General features: G+C 34.9%; 4 protein-coding genes across 5 annotated transcripts; 1 reads left to right on the top strand and 3 right to left on the bottom strand.

The window, feature by feature from the left end:
- Positions 1–538: 538 nt before the first annotated feature.
- On the bottom strand, positions 539–5282 carry LOC110616584 (protein NARROW LEAF 1). Of its 2 annotated transcripts, XM_021759006.2 has the most exons (7): positions 5037–5282; positions 4228–4344; positions 3488–3991; positions 3005–3148; positions 2220–2460; positions 1470–1970; positions 539–1127 (listed from the first exon to the last, which is right to left on the bottom strand). In XM_021759006.2, exons 3-7 carry the CDS (start codon positions 3977–3979, stop codon positions 694–696), a joined length of 1812 nt encoding a protein of 603 aa, XP_021614698.1. In that variant the 5' UTR covers positions 3980–3991; positions 4228–4344; positions 5037–5282; the 3' UTR covers positions 539–693. The 2 variants fall into 2 exon arrangements, with proteins under 2 accessions (XP_021614698.1, XP_021614696.1); XM_021759004.2 differs by lacking the exon at positions 4228–4344.
- A 4168-nt stretch (positions 5283–9450) lies between these two features.
- LOC110617510 (ATPase family AAA domain-containing protein 3-B) lies at positions 9451–14299 on the top strand. The gene is made up of 8 exons (XM_021760350.2): positions 9451–10056; positions 10444–10539; positions 11241–11351; positions 11423–11732; positions 12030–12120; positions 12380–12710; positions 13171–13319; positions 13566–14299. Exons 1-8 carry the CDS (start codon positions 9715–9717, stop codon positions 14083–14085), a joined length of 1950 nt encoding a protein of 649 aa, XP_021616042.1. The 5' UTR covers positions 9451–9714; the 3' UTR covers positions 14086–14299.
- A 325-nt stretch (positions 14300–14624) lies between these two features.
- LOC110617511 lies at positions 14625–15909 on the bottom strand. Its single transcript, XM_021760351.2, has one exon. It carries the CDS (start codon positions 15371–15373, stop codon positions 14840–14842), a length of 534 nt encoding a protein of 177 aa, XP_021616043.1. The 5' UTR covers positions 15374–15909; the 3' UTR covers positions 14625–14839.
- Positions 15910–17780: 1871 nt separating this feature from the next.
- LOC110618291 (ribosome-binding ATPase YchF) lies at positions 17781–23163 on the bottom strand. The gene is made up of 11 exons (XM_021761444.2): positions 22827–23163; positions 22539–22727; positions 22370–22423; positions 20292–20402; positions 19963–20025; positions 19601–19855; positions 19319–19465; positions 19208–19235; positions 18575–18645; positions 18427–18486; positions 17781–18315 (listed from the first exon to the last, which is right to left on the bottom strand). The coding sequence occupies exons 1-11, from the start codon at positions 23055–23057 to the stop codon at positions 18247–18249; spliced, it is 1278 nt and encodes a 425-aa protein (XP_021617136.1). The 5' UTR covers positions 23058–23163; the 3' UTR covers positions 17781–18246.
- Positions 23164–23595: the final 432 nt, after the last annotated feature.

Below are 23595 nucleotides of genomic sequence, written 5' to 3'. Positions count from 1 at the left end.
GAGTGTAAGAGTCGCATTCATAGACTTAATCTGTAAGAGTTGCACTCATAAACTTAATCTGTAAGATAAATAAGCGACTAATTGACTAAATCTAAAATTATAAAAGCAGTCGTACTCATAGACTTAATCTGTAAGATTTAATATGTAAGAATTAAGAGTCGCACTCATAAACTTAATCTGTAAAAGTCAAGAGTCGAACTCATAGACTTAATATGTAAGAGTAATAAGCCACCAAATGACTAAATCTAAATCTAAAAGGTTTCATATTCTACGCCCAATTCCTATTTCAAAATAAAAATTACAAGGACAGTCCCCTTTATTTAACATAATTCACTTTTAAAATAAAATTTTTAAAACGAACATTCCATTCAGTGGAATTATGAAAATCACCAGGAGTATGGACCTTTAAATTTACGAGCAGTTGACATGTCAGTGTTTCATGATTATATGTGCTGCAGAGGACGATGAAAACCTGCTCAGCGTGTTTGAAAGTTAAGATTCTTTTACCTACAAAAATTCATTTAAATTCACGACATCATTTTGCGAAAGCAAAGTTGAGAAGTCATCATACCAGGTAAAATCCTGAATTAGTATGCTCACTGCCCATTTGCTTGAGCAGCATACAACACAATGTACAAGAAAAGTTTCAAAATGCAAAATCATACACCTAAAAGTTCAAGCTACTGTTCCGACTCACTTCAGTTTCTCAATACTAGTTGAAGCAATTGATCTCCTCTTTTTGGCTTCATTGTCACCCAAATGCAATGAAACACACGCATCTTCATCACAGCCATTCCTTAGAGAAGCGAGGTTCTGTGATACTGCCTTCTCTGATAAGTTGTTTTTATGCAGAGGGGACTGTCTTATGAAGCTTGGAATAAACTGAAGTTCAACACTAGGAGCTACCTTGATCCCATCTTCTAAATGAAATTCATTTTCCACGAGCGATTGGTTCATTTCTGTGTCGTTGTGTTCTACTTCCAAAGGGATATGCTCAATTTGAAGACCTAATGACTCGAATTTGTCTTCAACTTTGTCCTTAGGAAGCATTCCATCTCGGGGTGAGGAGTCTCCCACTGTGGAGCCAATTGCTGTTGCTGATGCAGCTCTTTGTTCTTGTACTGCCACTATAAATACAAAAACAAACAATGGGAAATTAGAAAATAAATAATAATAATGTAGAATCATGAAAAAGCCGCATAATAATAATCAGTTTTCCAATAAAATCATACTAGCTAGCCTATAGTCACTCTTCCATGCCTCTACTGATTTGTTTATATTGGAGTTTCTACAACAATATGGAAATCTACACACACACACCCAGGGATTTGTTCAGTTATTTCACAAATCATCGGAGTCTAGGTGAACAAAAATAAAGATAGAAAGAAATTTAATCATAAGAATGAGTAAATCAAACAAGACAACAAATAAACAGGCGTAGACAAGCAGTGATATTTCAAAAGGCAAACCTTTAAGCCCCTCATTGGTATTGATGAGATCAAGTTCAAGAAGATTGAGAAGTCGCCCAAGATCAACTCCACTAGTCCAATTTTCAGGAGGCAGACCAACTTTCAGCTTAAGTCGGCCACGATTAGCAGTACCACCCCATATGATCCCAATAGGCTGTGGCTTCTCGCCATTCTCACCTTTCATTATGATAAGGCTTCCACTATCTCCTTCAAGGTCAAAAGTCTGCTGATTTTCACCTACAACAAGAAAATCAGTTAAGAAGCATATGCCTTTCTCGTCGTTGTACTCAAGGGCATAGGCCAATACAGTTCCTGTTGTCAAGCCAGAACTTCTTCCAACCTTCATCACCTGCTTTCCAATAAGGCTGCTGATTGGAGACTGCAAATCTATAATCTTTACATCACCAATCTCTCCTACACCTTTCACAGATGTGGTTACAGTGCACATATCAAAATCATCAGCAAATGGGATAAATGCCCCATCTGCTCTGACAAATGTCTCTGCAAGGTGTGCCAACCAGTAACTCGTAAGTGTAAAGTTCTTATGTTGAACTACTGGATCTAAGTACTATAACGTCAGAATGAAAGACAGAAAAAAGCCCTATTCATTTCGAAGCTACCACACAGTCTCTTAATCAGCTTTAACACCAGAATGTCCCCTGGACTGCAGAGTTTTTCAAATGTAATCTCCATTTCATTAAATATATATATGGTTGCTATAATTAGGCCTACAATTTGGAATCTGCTTACCAGGGTTTATTCCAGCAAAAATGCCATACCAAAGGTCGTCTGTGATAAATGAAGTAGCTCTCTCCACTGCACCTAGATAGACTCCAGGTCCAAGTGTTGGGGGCAAAGGATGGAACATTTTCTGATTTGGGTAATCCAAGTCAACTGCAACATGCCTATTCGTTAGAAACCCAACTTGTCTACTGCCAGTCTGACTTCTCACAATAGCACCCAATGTTCCATAAGTCTCCTGGCTTGCCACCTGTGCACAAGCAATAACTCAGTTGTGATCCCCATTTCATGAGATGGGAATTTTAAATTATTAATCAATTAAATAGATACTACTCAACTAATGTTCAACTATTTTCTTCATGAAATAGTTTGCAAAAGCCATCACCCAGTTATGATCTCACTAAAGGTGCATTCTGCACAGGACAATCAGGAGGCAATCCATCCCTTATATTTACATGAAAATGGCTACTTTCAGGACTCAAACATATGTCCCTTGAAATCGGACTTTTTCAGCAGAGACCAGGCAATGGCCCTTACGCAGATTCTATAAAGCAATCATCGTAAGACAGATGTTCAACCTGAAGCCTTTTTTTGACATGAAAGGGAGTATTATATTCAAAACAGATAAACAACATGAAAAGGTAGAAATCGAATCAAAATCCAACTCCTGTCATGATCATTATATGCTGCGAATCAATGAAGAATTAATAATATATTGGGTACAAAGGCAACAATTACACATTTAGTCTATACACAAAAGGATATGGTGCAGGGACTACAAGTATTTTAAGTACCTGAGAACCTGAACCAATACACAAGTCACCTCCACGCAAATCATCCACGATCTCAGTGTATAACTGTTCCTTGGGAGTTGGCTCAGGTGCACCAAAATATGAGAACTCAACCACATCAACATCACACCATACACCTCCTGGTCCCTGATTATAATAATTAAACATGCATTGTAATAGCAGTTCAGAGTTCCATAACAAGTAAAATGACATGGAACAGGCATAGGAAAATGTTACAATGTCACCCCATGGTAGAGCAGATCAATTTATCCCAGCGTAATCATAGGAGAGAAAAAGAGGGTGAGAAAAGAGTGAGGTCAATGTTTATTTTGCTTGAAATTGGAGAAAGAAACCAAAAAGAGTAAACTATGCATTGAAACATGTGAAAACGAAAAGGAAAAGTTTAGATGTCACTGAGAAGCAATTCACCCCTGAAAAAGCATGAAATTCTGGATCAAAGACACAACAATAGACATCCTTCCTTACCTCAAGAGCATTGGGCAGACATTGGATGGGGCTGAGCCACTGCTTATGAACTTTCCTGGAAACAAAAACAAGAATGGCTGGTATATCGGTTAGCACACCACGTTGAATACGAAATCCAATAGCTGTGCCAAGACTGTAGCATCGCAAGATCTTGCTATGAAATGCCCTAATCGTCATGAGCTCAAGCAATGTAGTTGCCCGTTGCCCTTTTGGCAACTGACCAAGAGTTTCAGGTAGAACCCCTTTCTGCAGATTTACAAAGTAGTTTGCCCTCTCCTCTGCGGCATCAATCATCCGCCAGCTAGGCCATGAGAAATAAGCAGCGTTGCTCTCACAGTGCTGTCCACCAGAAGCAAAAGGTTGAAGAGTTCGGGGACTTAATGAAGGAAGGCTAGGATGACTGCAACAGTTTCTTTCAGTATCCAAAGCTGACTCCTCTGATGGTGTTGAACCAGAGCAAAGGGCCCTCATATTAAGTCTACTACAATCCATCTTTCAGAATATCTAACAAAACAATGCAGCAAAACAAAAATCAATCATAACTTCACAGACTTAAAGAAACAAACAGAAATGAAGAAACGCATTTGTAAGAAAAATACACAAAATAGTGAAAAAGGAAGCATCATGTCTTATCTATAAATCAAAAGCTTTTGCATAATTTCAATGACAAGTCTCAGCTTCAATTGTATGATAGAAAGAATCATGTAGAAGCAAAAACAGAATAAGTTCAAGTTTGCTACTTTGCTTATAAAGCCCCCACTTCTGATACCAAGACAAGCTCAAATATCGTCCCCTGGCCTCCGGGGGGCGGAAGGGTCTCTCAGAAAAAGGGCATTGAAGCCATTCCAGCTGCAAGCCTAAAAATATTCCTCAAGCAAAAAACAGGATAATTAAAATTCTTTAAGAGATACTCGTGCTATGCTCTACGGAAAAGCTATAATTTGGATAGAATGGAAAGACAATTCAAGTAAGGATTTATTATTTCTTGTCTGGAAATGTCCAAATTTTTATGCCTATTTTGTTCACGGGCAAAAGCCTCAACAATAACAAATATTTATTCCATTTCTTCAAGTTAAAAAAATGGTTGTAATAAAATCGAAATCGCAGAAAGATAACAATTACAGAGGAACTTCCCTACAATTATCAGAACCCACTGAGAGAAACGTTTCCACCAAAATAAAAGGGGAAGGGGGGATTATCAGAACAGTATATCTCTCAGCTGTGTTTATATCCTGATTTTCTTTTTATCGTCGAATGAAAAGCTGCAGCTTTTAGCAGTCAAAGAAACAATCAAGCATCACGAAACCAACTATTTAGAAAATAAAAAGAGAGATAGAGGGACAAAAACAGAGACAGAGAAGGTCATTTAATAAGGGGAAAAAAAGAGCGAACTTTCGAGCATCAGGAACAAGAAACAATCAAAGCAAACCCAGAAAACAAAAACCGTATTCCTTGGACTACATATATAATCACTGACGCTTACCGTTTCATGCATAGAAAAATTAGGAAATAAAAAAGGAGAGCTAAAGGAGAAAGAGAAGGAGCTCACTCGTCAACTGATCAGCGCAATGGCAAAAGGTGGTAGCTGGAGAAGCTTAAGAAACAACTGGGTCCAACTGAAAAAGGTTGGATAGCTTGAAATTAAGACCTATATAGATCATGAAGACAATCGAAACAATAATCTGTAGAGAAGTCGAAGACAAAGATTGCCAGTTTGCGTTGAATGCAGCAAACTGGTGGTGGGGTTTTCTATAGAAACCCATGAGTACAGCATAAAGTATAAATGGCAAGGTAAAGTTAGCCATGGATGTAATTATTTAATGAGATATATGCATGTAGCAGAAGAGTTGGTGGGAAGTGTACCTGACGTGTGTAGCCTTATGGCGACAGCCATGGGGTGTTGTCTTATAGCCGTTAGATTTGAATATTTCATGTGATTTGTGATTCTTGATGATGAGATTTGTCTAATCCTTCGGTTTATATGAAGAGTTCGTGCGGACACAGCACACTTCAGATAAGCCTTATTTCTTGCATTTTAAAATGAGAATGTGGAGTTCTCTTCGTGTCTTCGCCTCGGATTTCTCTACAAGGGGATAAGTTTTTTTATTTTACCTTTTTTCTATAATTATCATGGAACTAATTAATATAATTTATAATCAATTTTAATTGATTTCTTTTTCAATAATTTTTTATTTAAAATAAAAAATAATAAATTTTTAATTCAAAATTTTAATACGATAATTTATTTGAATTTTCTTTATGAAATATAAAATTATAAAATATATTAAGTAATTTCTTTATGCAGCGGTGTATATAAAAAATGATAAATTAATGATAAGTTAAAAAAACCAAATATATTTGCATAATCTCCCATAAATTTGTACTTTAATTTTTAAAATACATAAATTTTAATTATTTATGTGTTATTTGCTTATTGATTTATCATCTTAAATTAGATATTTATATAAAATTATCTTTTAACATTGTATAAAAATTTAAAGGCACCATTTAACTTTTGAATAACAATCATAATATTATAATTTAATTATCATAATTAAATGTTTGTTTTAAGTTTCAATTTTATTTTAGTAATGTTTATATTGTTAAACTTAGTGAATTTTTCCATGAAGATAATTTTTTTACTTAAAAAATCCGACAGATGGCTAATTCTTCTGAAGTATAGAACTAAATGTGAGTCATAACTTGTAAGTGTATATATATAATTAAGAAATGTATATTCCATTTAAAATTGTAGGTGAAACGATAAATATATATTCTAAAAATATAATAAGATTACATTCAATAAAATAATATAAAATTTATTTAGTTATTTTATAATATTGTAACTAAAAATATGTTAAAAATTAAACTTTAATAACTTTTTTATTTAATATATAAAAATTATTATTTAATTCGTGTAGCATAAAAAAATTAATTAATTAATTGATTAATATATTTTAAATAATATATTAAATAATTTTTAAAATTTTGAAAAGTCAGCTAAAACATCCTCACATTATTATTTTTTAACTTATATCTCACATTTTACTTAAAAACTAATGAAATGATTTTTTAATTAAATTTTAAAAGCTGTTTAAATTATTTAGTATATTCTTAAAAATACAAAATTCAACTAATTATTTCCACAATATTATAGAAACTATAAATAATAATTTATCATTAATATTTAAATGATTGTTTTTGCTAGTGAGACCTACGACCCTATGGATACATACTACGAGGAGACAAGGTGATTCTTGAAAACCTGAAAGTGATAGTTAGCGCCGAATAATGGCTTTAAGCAGTGGACAATGGGATAAAGAATTTAAGTTCGGACAAGTGATTAAGCAGACATCAAAAAGCTAATCTAATGGTTTTCGTCCTTCCCTTGCTTTTTATGTTTTCTGGGCTCCTAACATATTGGCCCATTCTACTTTTCCACTTAATCAATATGTTTTTTCTTTTATTTTTTATTTTCTACATTAAAAATAATATTTTTTTCCTTGTTGTTTCTATCCTTAAAAAAATATTATTTAAGTGACTAATTTTTTCCTTAATATATATATATATATATATATATATAAACATAGAGAAAAAAAAAAGGAAAAAAGCGAGAAATGAAACAGAAAAGAGAATAATAAGTTTTACTGGTTGCGAGAAACTAGTATCGACATTGATTGCCTTTCCGTCTAATATTTTGTATATTTTTATTTTGATCTTGATGGTTTAGCTATGTTATTTGCTGAGGTCATATATTTTGTATATGGACTGGCAATGTATGTGCAATAAATCACCGATCGGCTAGAATTTGGTTTGTCATGGCTAATTGACGTTGATATTGTGATGATGGTTGGACTAAACGGCACCGGAGTTTTGTCATGCTCGGTATGGAGGCTCCACGAGTATAATATATTGAAACGTCATAAATCGACTTTTCGTTTCTGTTGGACATCGACGCTCGATTTTAGTTGCTTGGCTGTGTTTGGAGGATTGCTTGCAGTGATGGGCTTCTTTGGTTGGTTTTTATTGTTTGAGCGGTTTTCTAGACAGTGGACGGCAGTGTGGAAGCTTCCAGTTTTCCTTTGCTGAACCGAGCTGCTCTTGTTGCTTTGAGTTATTGGATTGGGCTTCTAGGATTTGGGTTGTGTGGATTTGCTTTTGTTGGTTGCTAATTTTATTTCTGTAATTACTTGTTTTGTTGCCATTGGGTTTCAATGCAATTTTCACTGTATGGTAGAAGGGAGAACAAAAAAGTTTAACTAAAATAAAAAGTTGCAATTTTAATAGATTTTATTGTAGTAGTGTGTCCTACCTTTTTTATTGGTTATATATATACATATAATGACTTAAATGATATTGATCTTAATTTGTAAACCAGTCAATTTAGTTTATAAGTTCTAAAAATAAGAAATGTGTTTATTTATATTAATTTTTTTCGACTTATATGTCCACCTGACAACAAAAATTAAACATATATTTTTTTTTTATTTTGATGTCAATAATTTTAAATTTATAACTTGATTTAACAAAATAAATTATTGTATTACCATTATTTAATTTAAAAATTTTATTATATACCTTATTTAATATCTATCATCTTTAGTAATTTTAATATTAAATATACTTATAAGATACTTGTTATTAACATATCAAGATTTTATTAGCCATATATAAGCATTTTAACTAAGACTATATTTATATTATAGAAAATATTTTCTCATATTTTATGGTGTCTAGGACATTTAGGAAAATCAATCAATAGAAAAATATTTTAATAATTAAAAGAAAAATTAAGACATTTTAAAATATAATTTTCTCTCAATATTTTATATATTTTAAAATTTTTATTAATATCACTACTTAATTTCACATCAATGGTGGAAATAGATAATATGCCCTTATATGAGTTATAGACTAAATTTTGGGGTGAATTAAATATGATTCAAATTTAATATGGTATCACAGTCTCCCATAAATATGTCACACGGTGTAAAAAATATATTAAATTTTACAGAATAATATACCCTTATGCGAATTATAGACAATCCTCCCACTTTAGTTAGATTTTGGAGAGTTACATCTCATCCAAATTTAACAACTATATATCAATTTTATTAATATATTTTATTTTTTAAATTAAAATTAAATAATATAAAAAATTACTATTAAAAATTTTTTCATGAAAATAATGAAAAATATTTTTTAAAATATAAATTATTTTCTATAAATAATGAGAAACCAAATATATAATTATTTTTAATTTTTAATGTTTATAAATTTTAAGTAGCTTATAAATATCACATATTTGTAAATTAATTTTCACAAATTAATATCTTACTCCAAATGTTGCTTTTCGTCTTGATATGGTTTTGAGATGTATTTTTATGTGGATCATGTTAGAATCATATCTATTTTAGCCCTAATTTGAAAATTATAATATAATTGTTTGGGATATAAAATAATTATTCTGATTTATTTTTTTATAATTTATTTTGTATGGAAATCTGGTTTTATTATATTTTATGTATGTTTTCATTATATTATATTTTTTATAACTTTTTTCACACATCAGCAATGCCCATTTATTTATTTTTAAAATAAATCTGTAAATAAGTCAATTTGTATTTTATTTATTTATTATTGATATTCTCTTTTTATGAGAGGAATGTGCTATTTTTTTAATAAGTTATTTGTAGAGATTAAATTGGAGATGGGCTAGTTTTTTTAAGGTTAATTTTTGTCTACGAGTATATAAAATTTATTTTTAATATTAATATTAATATTATTATTATTATTATTATATTTCTCGTCTTTGAAAAAGGACGAAAGCTCGATTTGCTTTTCCTTGAGCCAAAATTCAAGCAGCATACAGCCCGTTTGCATCGAACCACAGTACCGAAAATGTCGATATTCGGGTTCAAGTATGGTCGGGTCCTTACACCCAAACCCGATTTCCAAAGAAAAACCGCCACATGATCCGACCAAAAAAGTAAAAACCTAGAAAAACCCTGCCAAAACCTTCGCTGCTCCTCTCTCTCAAAACTAGGGTCTGCTAACTGCCATTAATGGAAACTCCTGTAACCTTCTCCGCCCCTCTATCTTAACTCCAGGTTCAATCTTTCTTTCTCTTCAGCGCGTTAAACCCTCCAGAAACCCTTTCTTCAACTCAGCCTAACCACTGGAGGGGAGGGTTTTTTAACAGGATTTTTTTTTTTAAAGAAGAGAAAATGGGGAAAACTTATGCAGTAGGGCTAATCTCTGCCCTAGCAGCCTCTGCTTCTCTCTCCCAGACGAACTCTATTGCCTTTGCTGATGGCCCTTTCAACTTCTCCACCTTATTTCCCTCTACTTCGGGTGCTTCTTCACAGTCTCCTCCACTTTCTTCTTCTTCTGGTCAATCTCAGCCATCCAATTCGGCTCAGTCTGAGGTGGCTAATGCTGAGGCTTCTGTTCCTAAAGCTCCAAGGAATGATAACCCTAGGACGACCTCGGCTGGGTTCGATCCGGAGGCGCTCGAGAGAGGTGCCAAGGCCTTAAGGGAGATTGCCTCTTCTAGTCAGGCTAAGAAGGTCTGTTATTGATTTTCTAAATTTTGGTCAAAGTTCTATTGAATTTTTTTTTTTGGTGGTGGGTTTTATGACAATTTTGTGGAATTGAGCTGGAAAAAGAACAATTTGCCTATTTTGTATATGGAATTGCTTTAGGTTCAATGAAGTATGGGGGCATATTCCAGTTGAAAAGGATCATTTCGCACTAGTTCTCTGTGCTAGATTCTTGTCTATGAGTTATGGTCTTCGGTTGATGATTTTCATTGCAACATTTCAACTTTATATTTGCCTCCTTAAAATAAATAATCCGATACTTTTTCAAATGTGTTGATTGATTCAGAAATTGAGTTTGAATTGGCTTTTAGTCAATGTACAGACTTGAAACTGGTGTTCTTGTATTTGAAATAGGCTTTTGAAGTGATCAAGACGCAAGAAGCAACAAAGCAGGCAGAAATGGCAGCAAAGGCTTCAGAGTTTAAAGCGATGCAAGCGCAAGCTGAAACTGTGAGGCACACGTTTCCACTCTGATTATTTTACTAAAAGCTTGTGACGCCTCCAGTATATCTACATAGCTGAGGGGTAGATGGTTGGTCATGAAATTGAATGGTCATCATTCCAAAACATGTCCCTTTCCCCCCTTTTTACTTGCTTCCAAGGAAATTTAGATATGTATTTTGGTATCCTTTTGGGGTGTATGTTGTGCTTGATTTGAAATATTTAATCAAATGTCTGGTCCGTCATTAAATTTATTGCACATTAACGTGTCATGGACTCATGGCATCTCTCATATTTTCACTTTTCTATCATCTAGCCTTTCCTTTTTAGTTTCAGTTATTAGTTGATATTTGAGTTGTTTGTTAGCTTTTTCTGCCCTGTTAGTGGTACTTCACTGTTGTTCAGGTAGTTATAATAACTGGAAGGTGCGATGGTATCTAGAGTTGGGTAATTCTAAGGAATGCATTTTTTCTGTGCTCCCTTGGGATGCTTAGTAACCATGGTTCATCTCTTTTCCCTCTACAAGTACAAGCATACAATTACTCTGCCTGATCTTCTTTGCTGAAGGCTCATGTTCTCTTCTCCTATTGGAGTGTGAAAATTATTGAGCATTACGAATTTTGCTTTTGCATACTCCATCCCTGGTGTTCTGAGTCTCATGGAATTCCTATTGATGATACACCTGTTTATTAGATTTTGCACCTTGGCAGGAGAGGCAAAGGGTAATATATGATGAACAGAAAAAGTTGGCTCAGCATCAGGCACAAACTAAATCCCAGATGGCTCGTTATGAGGATGAACTGGCAAGAAAAAGGATGCAGGCATGTGATTCCTCATTTTGAGTTGAATGAAATTATTTTTAGTGTAGGAGTCTAATTGGTTAATGTTATAGGCTGATAACGAATACCAAAGAGCAAGGAATCAGGAGCTTGTGAAACTGCAAGAAGAATCATCAATAAGGCAGGAGCAAGCTCGACGAGCCACAGAAGAACAGATTCAAGCACAACGGCGCCAAACAGAGAGAGAAAAGGCTGAGATAGAACGTGAAACAATCAGGGTGAGAGCTATGGCAGAAGCAGAAGGGAGAGCCCATGAAGCAAAACTGGCTGAAGATGTTAATAGGCGAATGCTGATTGATCGTGCTAATGCTGAAAGAGAGAAATGGGTGGCTGCAATAAATACTACTTTTGACCACATAGGAGGTAACAATTCAATTATGAACCAATAATATCCTATAAATCATGCTTGTGAGTCATTTGCTATTTTATTTAAATTATCCGTTATGAGCCTTAGCTTTGGTGATACAGGCGACTGATATCTTTAGACAAATCTTGATATGTGCTGTACAGATTAACTTTGGAACATGATAATTCATAAGTTCATCCAAGTGGAGACATATTACAAATTGTTAACTGCAAAACAATTGATTTAATATCTTATGTGCATGAGTTATAGCTTGAGAAGATGTCAACTGAGGTGGATGCATCTGTTTTTTGCAGGGGGCTTACGAGCCATTTTAACAGATCAAAATAAGTTAGTTGTTGCCGTGGGAGGAGTTACAGCTCTTGCAGCTGGAATTTATACAACAAGGTAACATTGAACTGTTATTGAATATTTGGATTCTTGTTTTTGTGGAATTTTTGATGTGGAAGTTGAGGAAACCATTTGCAGTGGGTTAAAATAGATCCGATACTCATTGAAGAATTTAGTTTCTATAAGTTGTCTTACAATTCATATGCTAGGGAAGAATTACTTTGTATTATCTTTTTTCCTTCCTACTGTTCATTATCAGTCACTTCTTGTTATCATGAGAAAAAACTTATGCATATCTCTTATTTCTTTAATGCAGAGAAGGTGCAAAGGTGATTTGGAGCTATGTGGATAGAATATTGGGACAACCATCACTTATCAGAGAGTCTTCTCGAGGGAAATACCCTTGGTCTGGACTTTTTACCCGTACCATGAGCACTTTATCACGGAGTGCCAGTAAAGGGTCTTCTAAAAGTGGAAATGGCTTTGGTGACGTGATTTTACATTCTTCTCTTCAGAAAAGAATTGAACAATTGTCCAATGCAACTGCCAATACAAAATCCCATCAGGCACCTTTCCGGAACATGCTTTTCTATGGTCCTCCAGGAACAGGGAAAACAATGGCTGCCAGAGAGCTTGCTCATAAATCTGTATGAGATTTATCTGATTTATCCTCTTCCTTTTTTTTTTTTGTCTTGCATTGCTTATGCTATGTTGTTGCAATCATCAAAAAGCTTGACACAATTTACTTCACAGGTAACTTTGCACAAAGGTTGTAGCAGTTGATTGATAACTTCAAACTTTTGATATGTTTTCCATTTCTGCTGCTTAGCTTTTAATATTTTGGTTAGACCTTGGACTCTTAAAATTCAAAATATAATGCATGAAAATATATGGACATCGTCCTGACAAGACATGTTTTTACTTGAGAAGGAAAAAGGAAGATATTGGTAAACTATGTGAAGCCTATAATGGGAATCAAATATGAAAATTTTAGGATGATTTGAATCAAGCATGTCCACTGGTAGTTTCATTTGTTATCATGTCATATCAAGTAGCTTTGAATAATTTGTTGGTGCATCTTCTCATCTTCTTTAATTTTACATGCAGGGATTAGATTATGCATTGATGACTGGTGGGGATGTTGCTCCATTGGGATCGCAGGCTGTTACCAAGATACATCAGTTATTTGATTGGGCTAAGAAGTCCAAGAGGGGTTTGTTGCTGTTCATTGATGAAGCTGATGCATTTCTCTGCGAGTAAGTGGTTTTTGTCGTAATTTCTCTCTGCAAATATTTCTGTTGTGGTTTTTCTTTGGGCTTCATGTCAAGTCGTGGATGAGATTAACCAATGGTTAGTTTCAGAGCTTAGCAATAAGTTCTAGGGGAGTAACAATGTTCACCAAAGGGTAGATATACTATACAAGCTATTTTGTTAACCTCATGATATTATCAATTTATATATGGATCTAGATGGGGACTGAATTTCTTGACTAAACCTTGCAGGCGGAACAAGACCTACATGAGTGAAGCTCAACGAAGTGCACTCAATGCCCTTCTTTTTCGCACTGGTGACCAATCAAAGGATATAGTCCTTGCTCTTGCCACAAACCGTCCAGGTGATCTTGATTCTGCTGTAGCAGATCGTATAGATGAAGTTCTGGAATTCCCTTTGCCTGGGGAAGAGGAACGCTTCAAGCTGCTCAAGCTCTATTTGGACAAGTATATAGCCCAGGCTGGATCAAGAATATCTGGTGGTTGGTTTCAAAATTTGTTCAAAAAACAGCAGCAGAAGATTGAGATCAAGGGGCTGACTGATGACATCTTAAAGGAGGCAGCAGCAAAAACTGAGGGATTTTCTGGGAGAGAAATAGCGAAATTGATGGCAAGTGTCCAAGCTGCAGTTTATGGGAGTCAGAATTGTGTACTTGATTCAAGTCTGTTCCGTGAAGTGGTAGATTATAAAGTTGCTGAACATCAACAGAGGAGTAAACTGGCATCAAAACCAGGGGAAAAAAGTGCCTAGTAGTATCCATGGTATAATCTTCTTGTATCGGATTGTTCGTAGGTAGGTGAGCATCTGGCGGTAACCATAAGAGCCAACATTCTTTTCGGTTCAGAGAATCATGTTCTCATTATTTGCCCCTTCCAATGGGGGATTTTTGGAATTTGCTTATTTTGAGCATCTTATTAGATTTCATTTGCTATGATTCATAGATAAATGTTTTGGGGTTCTAATTCTTTTGAAACCTTCCCCCTCCCCCCTTCCCCTGAGTTGTTCTGCCCGTCGAGTACTGAAAATGACATTAAACAAAAAATTATTATACAAATCATTGTAATGTGGAGGCCATTTATGCTATATGGGAAAATCTATTTGTATGCAAGTTGCCTTTGAACCATGGACGCATGCTAGAAGTAGGCATCGATTTTAAACGTATGGTTGTTAATTACTAACAAGCAGCTCTCGAATTCAATTTGTGTTCCAACTACGGAAAATTATCATTAACAATCTTGTCGTGTATGACCAAAATTAATTCTACTGCTACACTAGATTGGCCCTCGACTGCAGTTCCTTATCTGTGCTAGTTCCTTCTGGATTATGGAGAGGATTAAAAAATAAAGCAAGCACACGCGAGAAAGACAACAAATTCACTTGGTTCGGCCGATGTGACCTACATCCACGGAGGAAAGATCCACCGAGATTAATTTTCACTATTTCCAAAAACAATTACAATCTCCAATTTTTGTACTGAGCATGCTTTGAAACTCGAAAATCTCAGTTAAGCTTTAGCCACAGGTTCACTGCCCATCAATCTTCTATAGTCCAGGGCAGAATCCAAAGAGAGAAACTTGGGAATTTCTTGATGGAACATGGTGTTCAAGTTTGCCACGCCGATGTTGAGGATGCCCACATGTTCACCAGATGGAGTTCGCACATGAAACGCTGCAAACTTTGGGCTTTCTCCTTCGATGCAACCATGATTTCTGCTTATCAAGTTGTCCAGCAAAACTCGTACCACACCAATTCTTTTGTCCTTCACGAATCTCCGAACGCGAAAGATCTCAAAAACTAGGCAAGAATGAGTTGTCGAATCATCACCAACTTCATCCACGACAAAGATGAACTTGTCGTTCCATGTAGGATTGTTGTTGCCGTCTTTGTCAATCCTTGACGTGAGCTTCTGATTCTGCTTCTGGTTGAGATATGCCACCACATATGTCTGCATACCTGATGACTTTCTTCCTCGGCCGAGGCCTTGGGCTGATATCAGGTTGATTTCCAGGATCAATGGCTTACGGGGTGAGGTTTCCATGTCGTCTAGTAAACGAGAAGGGTTTTCTGGGTGTTGGTTTCCTGGAGAGACGAGAGTAAGTTTGATCAATGATCAGAAAAACAAAGAGTTCTGAGGATTGTTGGCTATGGAGAAAACAAGGGATGGAATGTCGGGTTTATATTACTGTGAAATATCATGTTGGAACAAGGAAACCTAAACCTAGTTCTAGTCCTAGTTGCAGTCGAAGTCGAAGTCCTAGTGTATATACCAACTCCGTTTACTTAGCTGAGTCATATTGGAGTATTTGATTCAGAATTTCTCACCTCTTTTGCCTTTCCCTTCCCACCAAAAAACAGGGAGCGCCCAAAAATACGTGTATTGTTGTTAACGAGTCCTTGGTGCTAATGGGTTACCTTCATCAGTTAGGTCCATTGGGCCATGTCTAAGGAAGAAAATTGAAAAATCCTGTCAATAAAGATAGAAAAGCCCATGACGAGCACGTATACAATATACTCTAATTATCATGGTCTTAGCATAGCTAACACTTGATTCGATTGACAAACTCCTTAGTCCTTTGCTCCATGATTACGTGCAAAAGGCATCTGGATCTTCCCAGCTGGGCATGGGCTCTTCTTAAGCCAGGAAGATTATCATCAATAAGAAGAAAGGGATTATGATGATGAATATAGCGCCTAAAATAACCACATGTATTTGGAAAGATTTTAACAGGGCCAAGAACAAACCCTGTGGGCCAAGCCTAATCAAACACAAATAATGCATATGAGTTCAAAACAATGGCCTACATGAACCAATCATATTGTTAATTAAGGAGCAAAATCTGTGGTTCTTTTTTTATGATCAGACTAATGATCTTAGCTCGTTGAATTCTTGGATCCATCTTTCACAGATTAATGAAAGAATGCTTCATTGCCTTCTTCAGACAAATCCTTTTTGTTTTCTTTTTCCCTTTTCATTATTATGCGATCATTTGTATTCTATTTTAAACGGGCTTGCTATGGAGGTTTGCTATGGTTATACTATCAAACAATATGAAGAAGAAGATGATGATGAAAATTCCAATGCCTACAACGGCAAAGTACGTGTTACCGTGTGAAGTGATCTCTTTAATTTGAATGCCTAAGAGCTTAAGCATTTTCTTGTGTTTGTATTTTGTGCGGTGTGAAAATGCAAAATATGCTCTGCTTCCCTGCATCTTCCATATCTGCCAATGAGTTTCTTTCTTCTATGTTCTTGTTAGCAAAATGCGGTCTATAATATTTGAGATGATGAAATTTCTTGGTATTTTACTTTATTTCATTTTCATTATTTGGTAAGTGAATTTGAATTTTTGATATTAAGATATTGTACAATTTCACTGATCCTTTTCGTCATCATTCTCCAATGTTGTTCTGTATAATCTTCTATATAAAGGACGTCCAAAGGTATTTTTACATTTCTGAAATTCATTATTTAAAGCCAATGACTGATGGTACTAATCGGCAAACACTTCACAATAATTTAAAAAACGTTTGCGAGGAATTTGAAACCACATGCTGTAGAATATACATGAGAGTACAAAGAAAGTACACACAATTTTTACAGGAATAATTTTACAAATGTATCATTTGATTTAATAATTTACAGAATAAAAAAATAATCGATTTATTCTTGATTATATTGTTCTAAGGTCCCTCAATGAACAGTGATTCGTTGACTAAAGACCTTATTTATAGTCCCATAATTTCGAAAATATTGAGCCTTATTCTTAAGTGTTAAACCTAAAACACGTACTCCATTTGTGCAAATAGTTCTTTTTTTTTTTTTTTTAAAAAAAGAAAATAAATAGTGGCATAGTGAACATAATATGACTACAAGTGGGACCTGTCTCGTAGCCACCAGCATTAAAGATATGTTGGATTTCATGGTAACGAAGCTTCCCTTCGGCTTAATTCCAGGTGAAAATTTACTTGCCCAGAAGCAATAGCCTTTCCCATCCCATCATTTGGAAGATTTTAATAGAGCCAAGAACAAATCCACGAGGCCAAACAAAGCAAACACAAATGATGCATACAAGTTGAAGGCAATGGCCCATAATCTAAAGTATGTACCCACCTACAAAGGTTTTCTTTTCTTTTCTTTTCTTTTTTTTCTTATGCAGGGAACCCTTGCATTACCTTACAATTATAATCGCGGCCGATCCATATTCTTCTTCCCAAGTCCCAAGCTTTTGCTTTCCAATATAAATCACTAGGAAAGACAAGGAACATGTACTTGCAGCATCATAGAGATGAAATATAATAGCATGAGATCCTTCAAGCGAACTAATTTCTGTGGTTCATTCCAGAAGCACAATGAAATCAACAAGAAAATTCTCCCCTTGTATGCGGGGGAAAAAATTCATAGTTAAAAGGAATGATTTGCCCTAGTATTGAAGGAAGAAAGGAAAAGAGAGAGAGAGAGAGTTTCCTCTCACATTGTTTCTTTTTTACTAAGCAAAATGAGCATCTCTCCGACTCTATACTCTAAATGAATAAAATAAATATCTAACCTTCTGCATTATACATGCCGTTCTCAAAATTAACTATAGACCAATTACAAGTGACAACCCAGCAGGTGGGCACATCCAAAGTCCATATATATGGGGAAAAAAAAACAATTCTCTAAAAAATTCTGAGTCTACATCATGAATCAATCATATTGTTAAGGAGCAAAACCTGTGTTCTTCGATGATCAGGGTAATGAAAGAATGCCCATTCCATTAGCATTGACAATGATCTTAGCCCATTGAATTCTTGGACCCATTCTTCCACAGATTAATGAAAGAATACTTCATTGCCTTCTGCTGCTGCTATATGATAGTTTAGATTGGAAGACGAAATAAGAAGATACATTCACCTCCAGTGGTACCACCGTTAAACGTTGAAGCGAAATAGCATGACATCTCCTTCTTGAACTACGTAATCTTTTCCCTCAGATCTCAACTATGAGAATCAAGAATGTCTGGTTAACAAGTTTTTAAGAGAATAGACAAGGATATACAAAGTTGCAAGTCAGAGAGAATATAAATTGACACATCAAAGTAACAAACGCACCAGTCCTTTTTCCCTTGCTGCTGCTAATGAACCAGCAGCAACAAAATCATCATAGGACACCTGGAAGGGGGGAAAAAATGAATCACGTCGGTAGCATAAATATAATACAAATTACATAAAATGAGTTGGATAGGAAGTAGATGCTTACAGTTTCAGCTCGAATGAAACCTTTCTCAAAGTCAGAGTGTATCACTCCAGCAGCTTGAGGTGCAGTCATTCCTGAATAAAGAGGAGAAAACTCAGACAAGAATCCCCTAGACCACAATGGTATATATATAAAGTATCACTATGTGGGAGAAAACTCAGACAAGAATCCCCTAGACCACAATGGTATATATATAAAGTATCACTATGTGGGAGAAAACTCAGACAAGAATCCCCTAGATCACAATGGTATATATATAAAGTATCACTATGTGGGAGAAAACTCAGACAAGAATCCCCTAGACCACAATGGTATATATATAAAGTATCACTATGTGGGAGAAAACTCAGACAAGAATCCCCTAGACCACAATGGTATATATATAAAGTATCACTATGTGGGAGAAAACCCAGACAAGAATCCCCTTGACCACAATGGCATGTATATAAAGTATTACTATGTGTCCCATCTACAAGAATGAAACAACTAAATAGAACGCCGGGGGGAGAACCTAATTTTTAATTAACAGAAAATTGTTGAACTCTTATCTGAGAGACCAAGTTGAACAAAAACATTAGTGCTTAGTTGGAGTGAGTTCAACAAAATAAATTCAACAACCAGTTAAGCAAAACTAACCTGCTAATATGGTCCAAGCTTTTGTTTCCTGTCAAAAACGAAACAAAAAAAAAAAACCGTAATCAACAGAACACTTTAGAGGAATGCATTTGTCAAATCAATCTTCCTCACCTTTTCACCAGAAGTAAAATATGTACGTAGCCCCAAAAGGTTATATGTTGCCCTAATAAGATTCCCAAGGCCACCATCACTTACTCCAAGTGACTTCAAATATTCTGCTCTCTCTTCAGATGGCAGTTCAGTGAGCTCAGACTCTACCTGCAAAGTTAAGCTTCTATATCATTAGTTGCCATGCATTACAGACAATTGAAACCTCAGGGCCAGGAACAGTAATAAAATAGAAAGCTGCTCACCAAGATGCAGGTAAAAAGTTTACTCAAGTTATGACCAAACCTGTGCTGAAATTGTAACCAGTCCAGATTGCAACTCAGATGCGAGATTCCTCACTTCTTTCACATGTGGGTTATTTTCAGGAACAGCTAGATCCAATTCTGCAACATTTGCCACATATATGACCGGCTTAATTGTAAGCAAGCAGAGATGCTTTACGGCATCCTTCTCAAAGTCTGATAATGCTACATAACGTGCTGGTTTTCCATCCATCAGCGCCCCCTGAATCCTTTCTAAAGCAGACTTTTCTGCTTCCTCCTGATGTGAAGAAAATTGCATATACATATTCAAAGCCCCATGCTATGCATCTGAATGTGTGTATAGGAAATGTTATTTGCATGGTGTTTCAAAGAAAAAAAGTTTACCTTGAGTTTAGATTGTGAATCCTTTGCCTTCCCCTTCTTAAGCTTCTCTAATCTTTTCTCAATCTGCATTCTTGTAAAAGATATAATTTAGTTCTATTAGCTTATCTTACAGCGGTTAATAAATGTAAAAGCCAACAATAATGTTAGAAGACTATGAACTGCAAGAACTTTTTTTCACTTTGAATTGCAATTGAACTGCAATAGCAGACAAAGAAAATATATAATAAAAATACTTCAGTTAGGAAATCATGCAAGGATCCTCTCTTATGGACAGGTGCACACAGAAAAACAAGTAAACAACATTGCTGAACATACGCTACTTAGCCTACCTGGTCCAAGTCTGAGAAAATGAGCTCTAGGTTGATTACATCAATATCAGACTTAGGATCGACTTTGCCATTCACATGAACAATGTCATTATCTTCAAAACAACGTACAACCTGAAACAAAAATTTGTAGGCTTTCAACAACACTTGTATGGAGAAGCAATCAACAAAAGCTTTGTTTCTACCTAGCAAGGATATTTGAATATTCAAACTATGGGTATCTATTTGCAAGGTTTTCTAAAAATCTAAGTGAATTTCATTAAAATTTGTAACTCAATTGATTTCAAAACCCCTAGCATAAATAGATTATCTTTCCTTGTATCTAATAGTGCCAGCCACATAACGCCATTATCTTTTCAATTTTTTGTTCTCTGTTCTGGCCACCCATCAACTAAACCAGCTCTTTCCCTTAATTTATGGATTTTAATTTTCCTTCATCAATCCATAACCAGGGACCCAAAACCTCTTGCATAAGTCCAGATTTTACACTAAAATATAATACATTTTTGCAATTCCATTCCTAAACAACAACCCCATGCAATTAAATAAAGTATATATACAACTTAGTCCCAGTAATTTAGTAAAACCAATATATTAGTCCACATATTTTTTAACCAGCTATATTAGTCCTTGTAATTTCAAAAAACCAACAAATTAGTCCCTACAAAGAGAAATCAAACTATAATTTATTTATTTTATGCACAATTTAATCTATGTAATTTCATATATTCCAATAATTTAGTCTGTAGTTTTAAAACATACAGTCCTTAAATAATTAATATAACAATAGTGAATTGACTATATTTTCTCAGGGCAATGACTAATTTATTGATTTTTTCAAATTTCAAGGACTAAACTAGCTGGCTTTTAAAAATACAGGGAGTAATATATAGGTTTCACTAAAGTACAGAAATTAAATTATAGTTATCCTTAAATATGCAAGTGATAAAGATAATAACAGCTTATATCTTTCAGTCATCTAATCAAATCTCTGACTTTGAGTTAAAGCTATGTAAAATTATTTAATCAACGTGTGCTGAAGTATTCAAAAAATGCCAACTCAATGCTAACAAGGCAAGTGGATCCATCAGTAGTAATGGGCTACGATATTGTAGCCTAATCCATGAATCACTTATTGAACTAGTTTTTTGTTTTGGTGGGGATCTGCCATACACATAACTCTAGTTAATCAACCATTATATTTTGCAGCCTTTACTACACTCGCAAGCCATCTTGTTTTTTCTTTTTTTTTTTCCCCTTTTTTCCCCCTTCTCTTTTTATTTTAAACACTTCAATGTGCATGGAATAAAGAAGAGTAGTTCAGGTGATTGGGACTTGGGAGGCCTGAACGGCTCAACTTGATTGCTTGGAAATCATTGTTCAAAGACTGTCTTGCAAAAGTGCAACAAGTTGAATAGAAATATATTGGTAAATTATTTTTATCATCCTTGAGTTGATGTCAAAATGAATTTATATGTTCCCGGTCTTGAACACTCAATGGTTTAATTCATGTATTTCGACTTCATCAAACTAAAGACCCATCTATTCAATTTTCTGTTAATTATTTGACAAATGACAAAATTACCTTAAAAATAAATTACATTTTCATGCTTGAATTATGTAAAAAAAGAATAACAAGTTTTCTTTGAATTTCCAAAAATCAAATTTTAATTCCTATATATTGGCTTTATCAAACTTTAAAAACATCAAATATTTCAAATATGGACTCAATTCGAAGGAGTCAATATACAGGTACTAAACCATCTAGCTTTAAAAAGTTAAAAATAAAAGTACTAAACAATTGAGCTTTAAAAACTAAGAGACATCTGTTTAATTTTTACATATCTGGGGACCAAAAAAAGGGTAATTTACATGGATTAAATGCTAACAAAATAAATTATATGAAGCACTAACATATGCAGATCAAGTTTACGAGATAAACCCTTCAGAACTATCTTCCCCATCCCAACTGTAATTTTAATTTATGACATCTCTCCTTGAACTAGGTTGTTTCCAACATTAATAAACATGCAAACAATGCACTACAAGAAACATCAATCTGACAGGGGATAGATAAAAACCTGAAGAATGGAATCAACCTCACGAATATTTGATAAGAACTTATTACCAAGCCCCTGTATGGAACAAGTTTAGAAATAACCGTAATAAGAAGGCGACCCATAATAGCCAACTGTAAATACATCAACAATCTGAACTAAACAGAAATATGTAAAGAAAAATAAAAGCAACCTCCCCCTGACTCGCGCCCTTCACGAGTCCAGCAATATCCACAAATTCTATGGACGCTGGAACTGTTCGCTGAGACTTGCTAAGGTCAGAGAGCACATTGAGACGCGGATCTGGAACCGCAACGGTTCCTACATTTGGTTCTATCGTACAGAAAGGGAAATTAGCTGCCTGAGCTTTTCCATTCTCCACCTACACATATCAATGACCTCATGAACACATTTGAGAATCAAATTTCACCAAAGCACGGAGAATCAAAGAAGCTCATAGACGATGTAAAGAAATGCTTACAACAGCATTGAATAGGGTGGATTTTCCGACGTTTGGGAGACCGACGATTCCGGCCTTCAAGCTCATACTTATCTTCGAAGAAGATGAAAACCGCTTGTTGATCCCTTGAACACCTATAAATTGGGAGCTCTTGGCGAACAGAGAAGGATTAGTGCACAGAAATGATGATGGTGATTTCGATGGAAGAAGAGATAAGGCGGGGAATAGGTTACTGCAAGCCACTCTCGCCATTTCTATTTTATTGGGTTTTACCTTTGAAGTTCTCAAAGAGGGTTTATCTCATGAGACTCTGGATTGGGGAAGGAAAAGGAGAGGCAACGAAAACCCCTCTGGGTTTAGCTGCTATAGTGTGGACGGCTGTATGGACAAAACTTGTTCACCAATCATGTCTCGCCAAGTTTCTACAAACCCACAGGTCAATTCCCATACACGTATCCTAAAATTTATGGAACCCATTATCGCTTGACAAGTATACCATTAATACAACCACTAATTTTTATCCAAAATTTGGACAAGGTTCGGTGGCCAAATCTACTTGTCCATGCATCTTTTGGCCGTTTAATTTACTTTCGAAAGTTTTAACTTTTGGATATAAATTTTAGGCTATCCAATCTCTTTTTAAAAGTTTTAACTTTCACATCTCTAAAGAGTTTTAGACTGTTGCCATCAAAAGTTTTAATTTTTAAATTTGTGAGAAATTTTCGGCCTCTAAATTTACCATCCAAAGTTCTCTAAATAGCCTTTTTCTATTTGATTTCTATTTATGTTT

This window comes from Manihot esculenta, chromosome 6, assembly GCF_001659605.2.
Source record: "Manihot esculenta cultivar AM560-2 chromosome 6, M.esculenta_v8, whole genome shotgun sequence".
In the NCBI taxonomy this organism is placed as follows: Eukaryota; Viridiplantae; Streptophyta; class Magnoliopsida; order Malpighiales; family Euphorbiaceae; genus Manihot; species Manihot esculenta.
The sequence above is the reverse complement of the archived record's forward strand: the minus strand, read 5'-3'. Positions and strand labels throughout refer to the sequence as shown.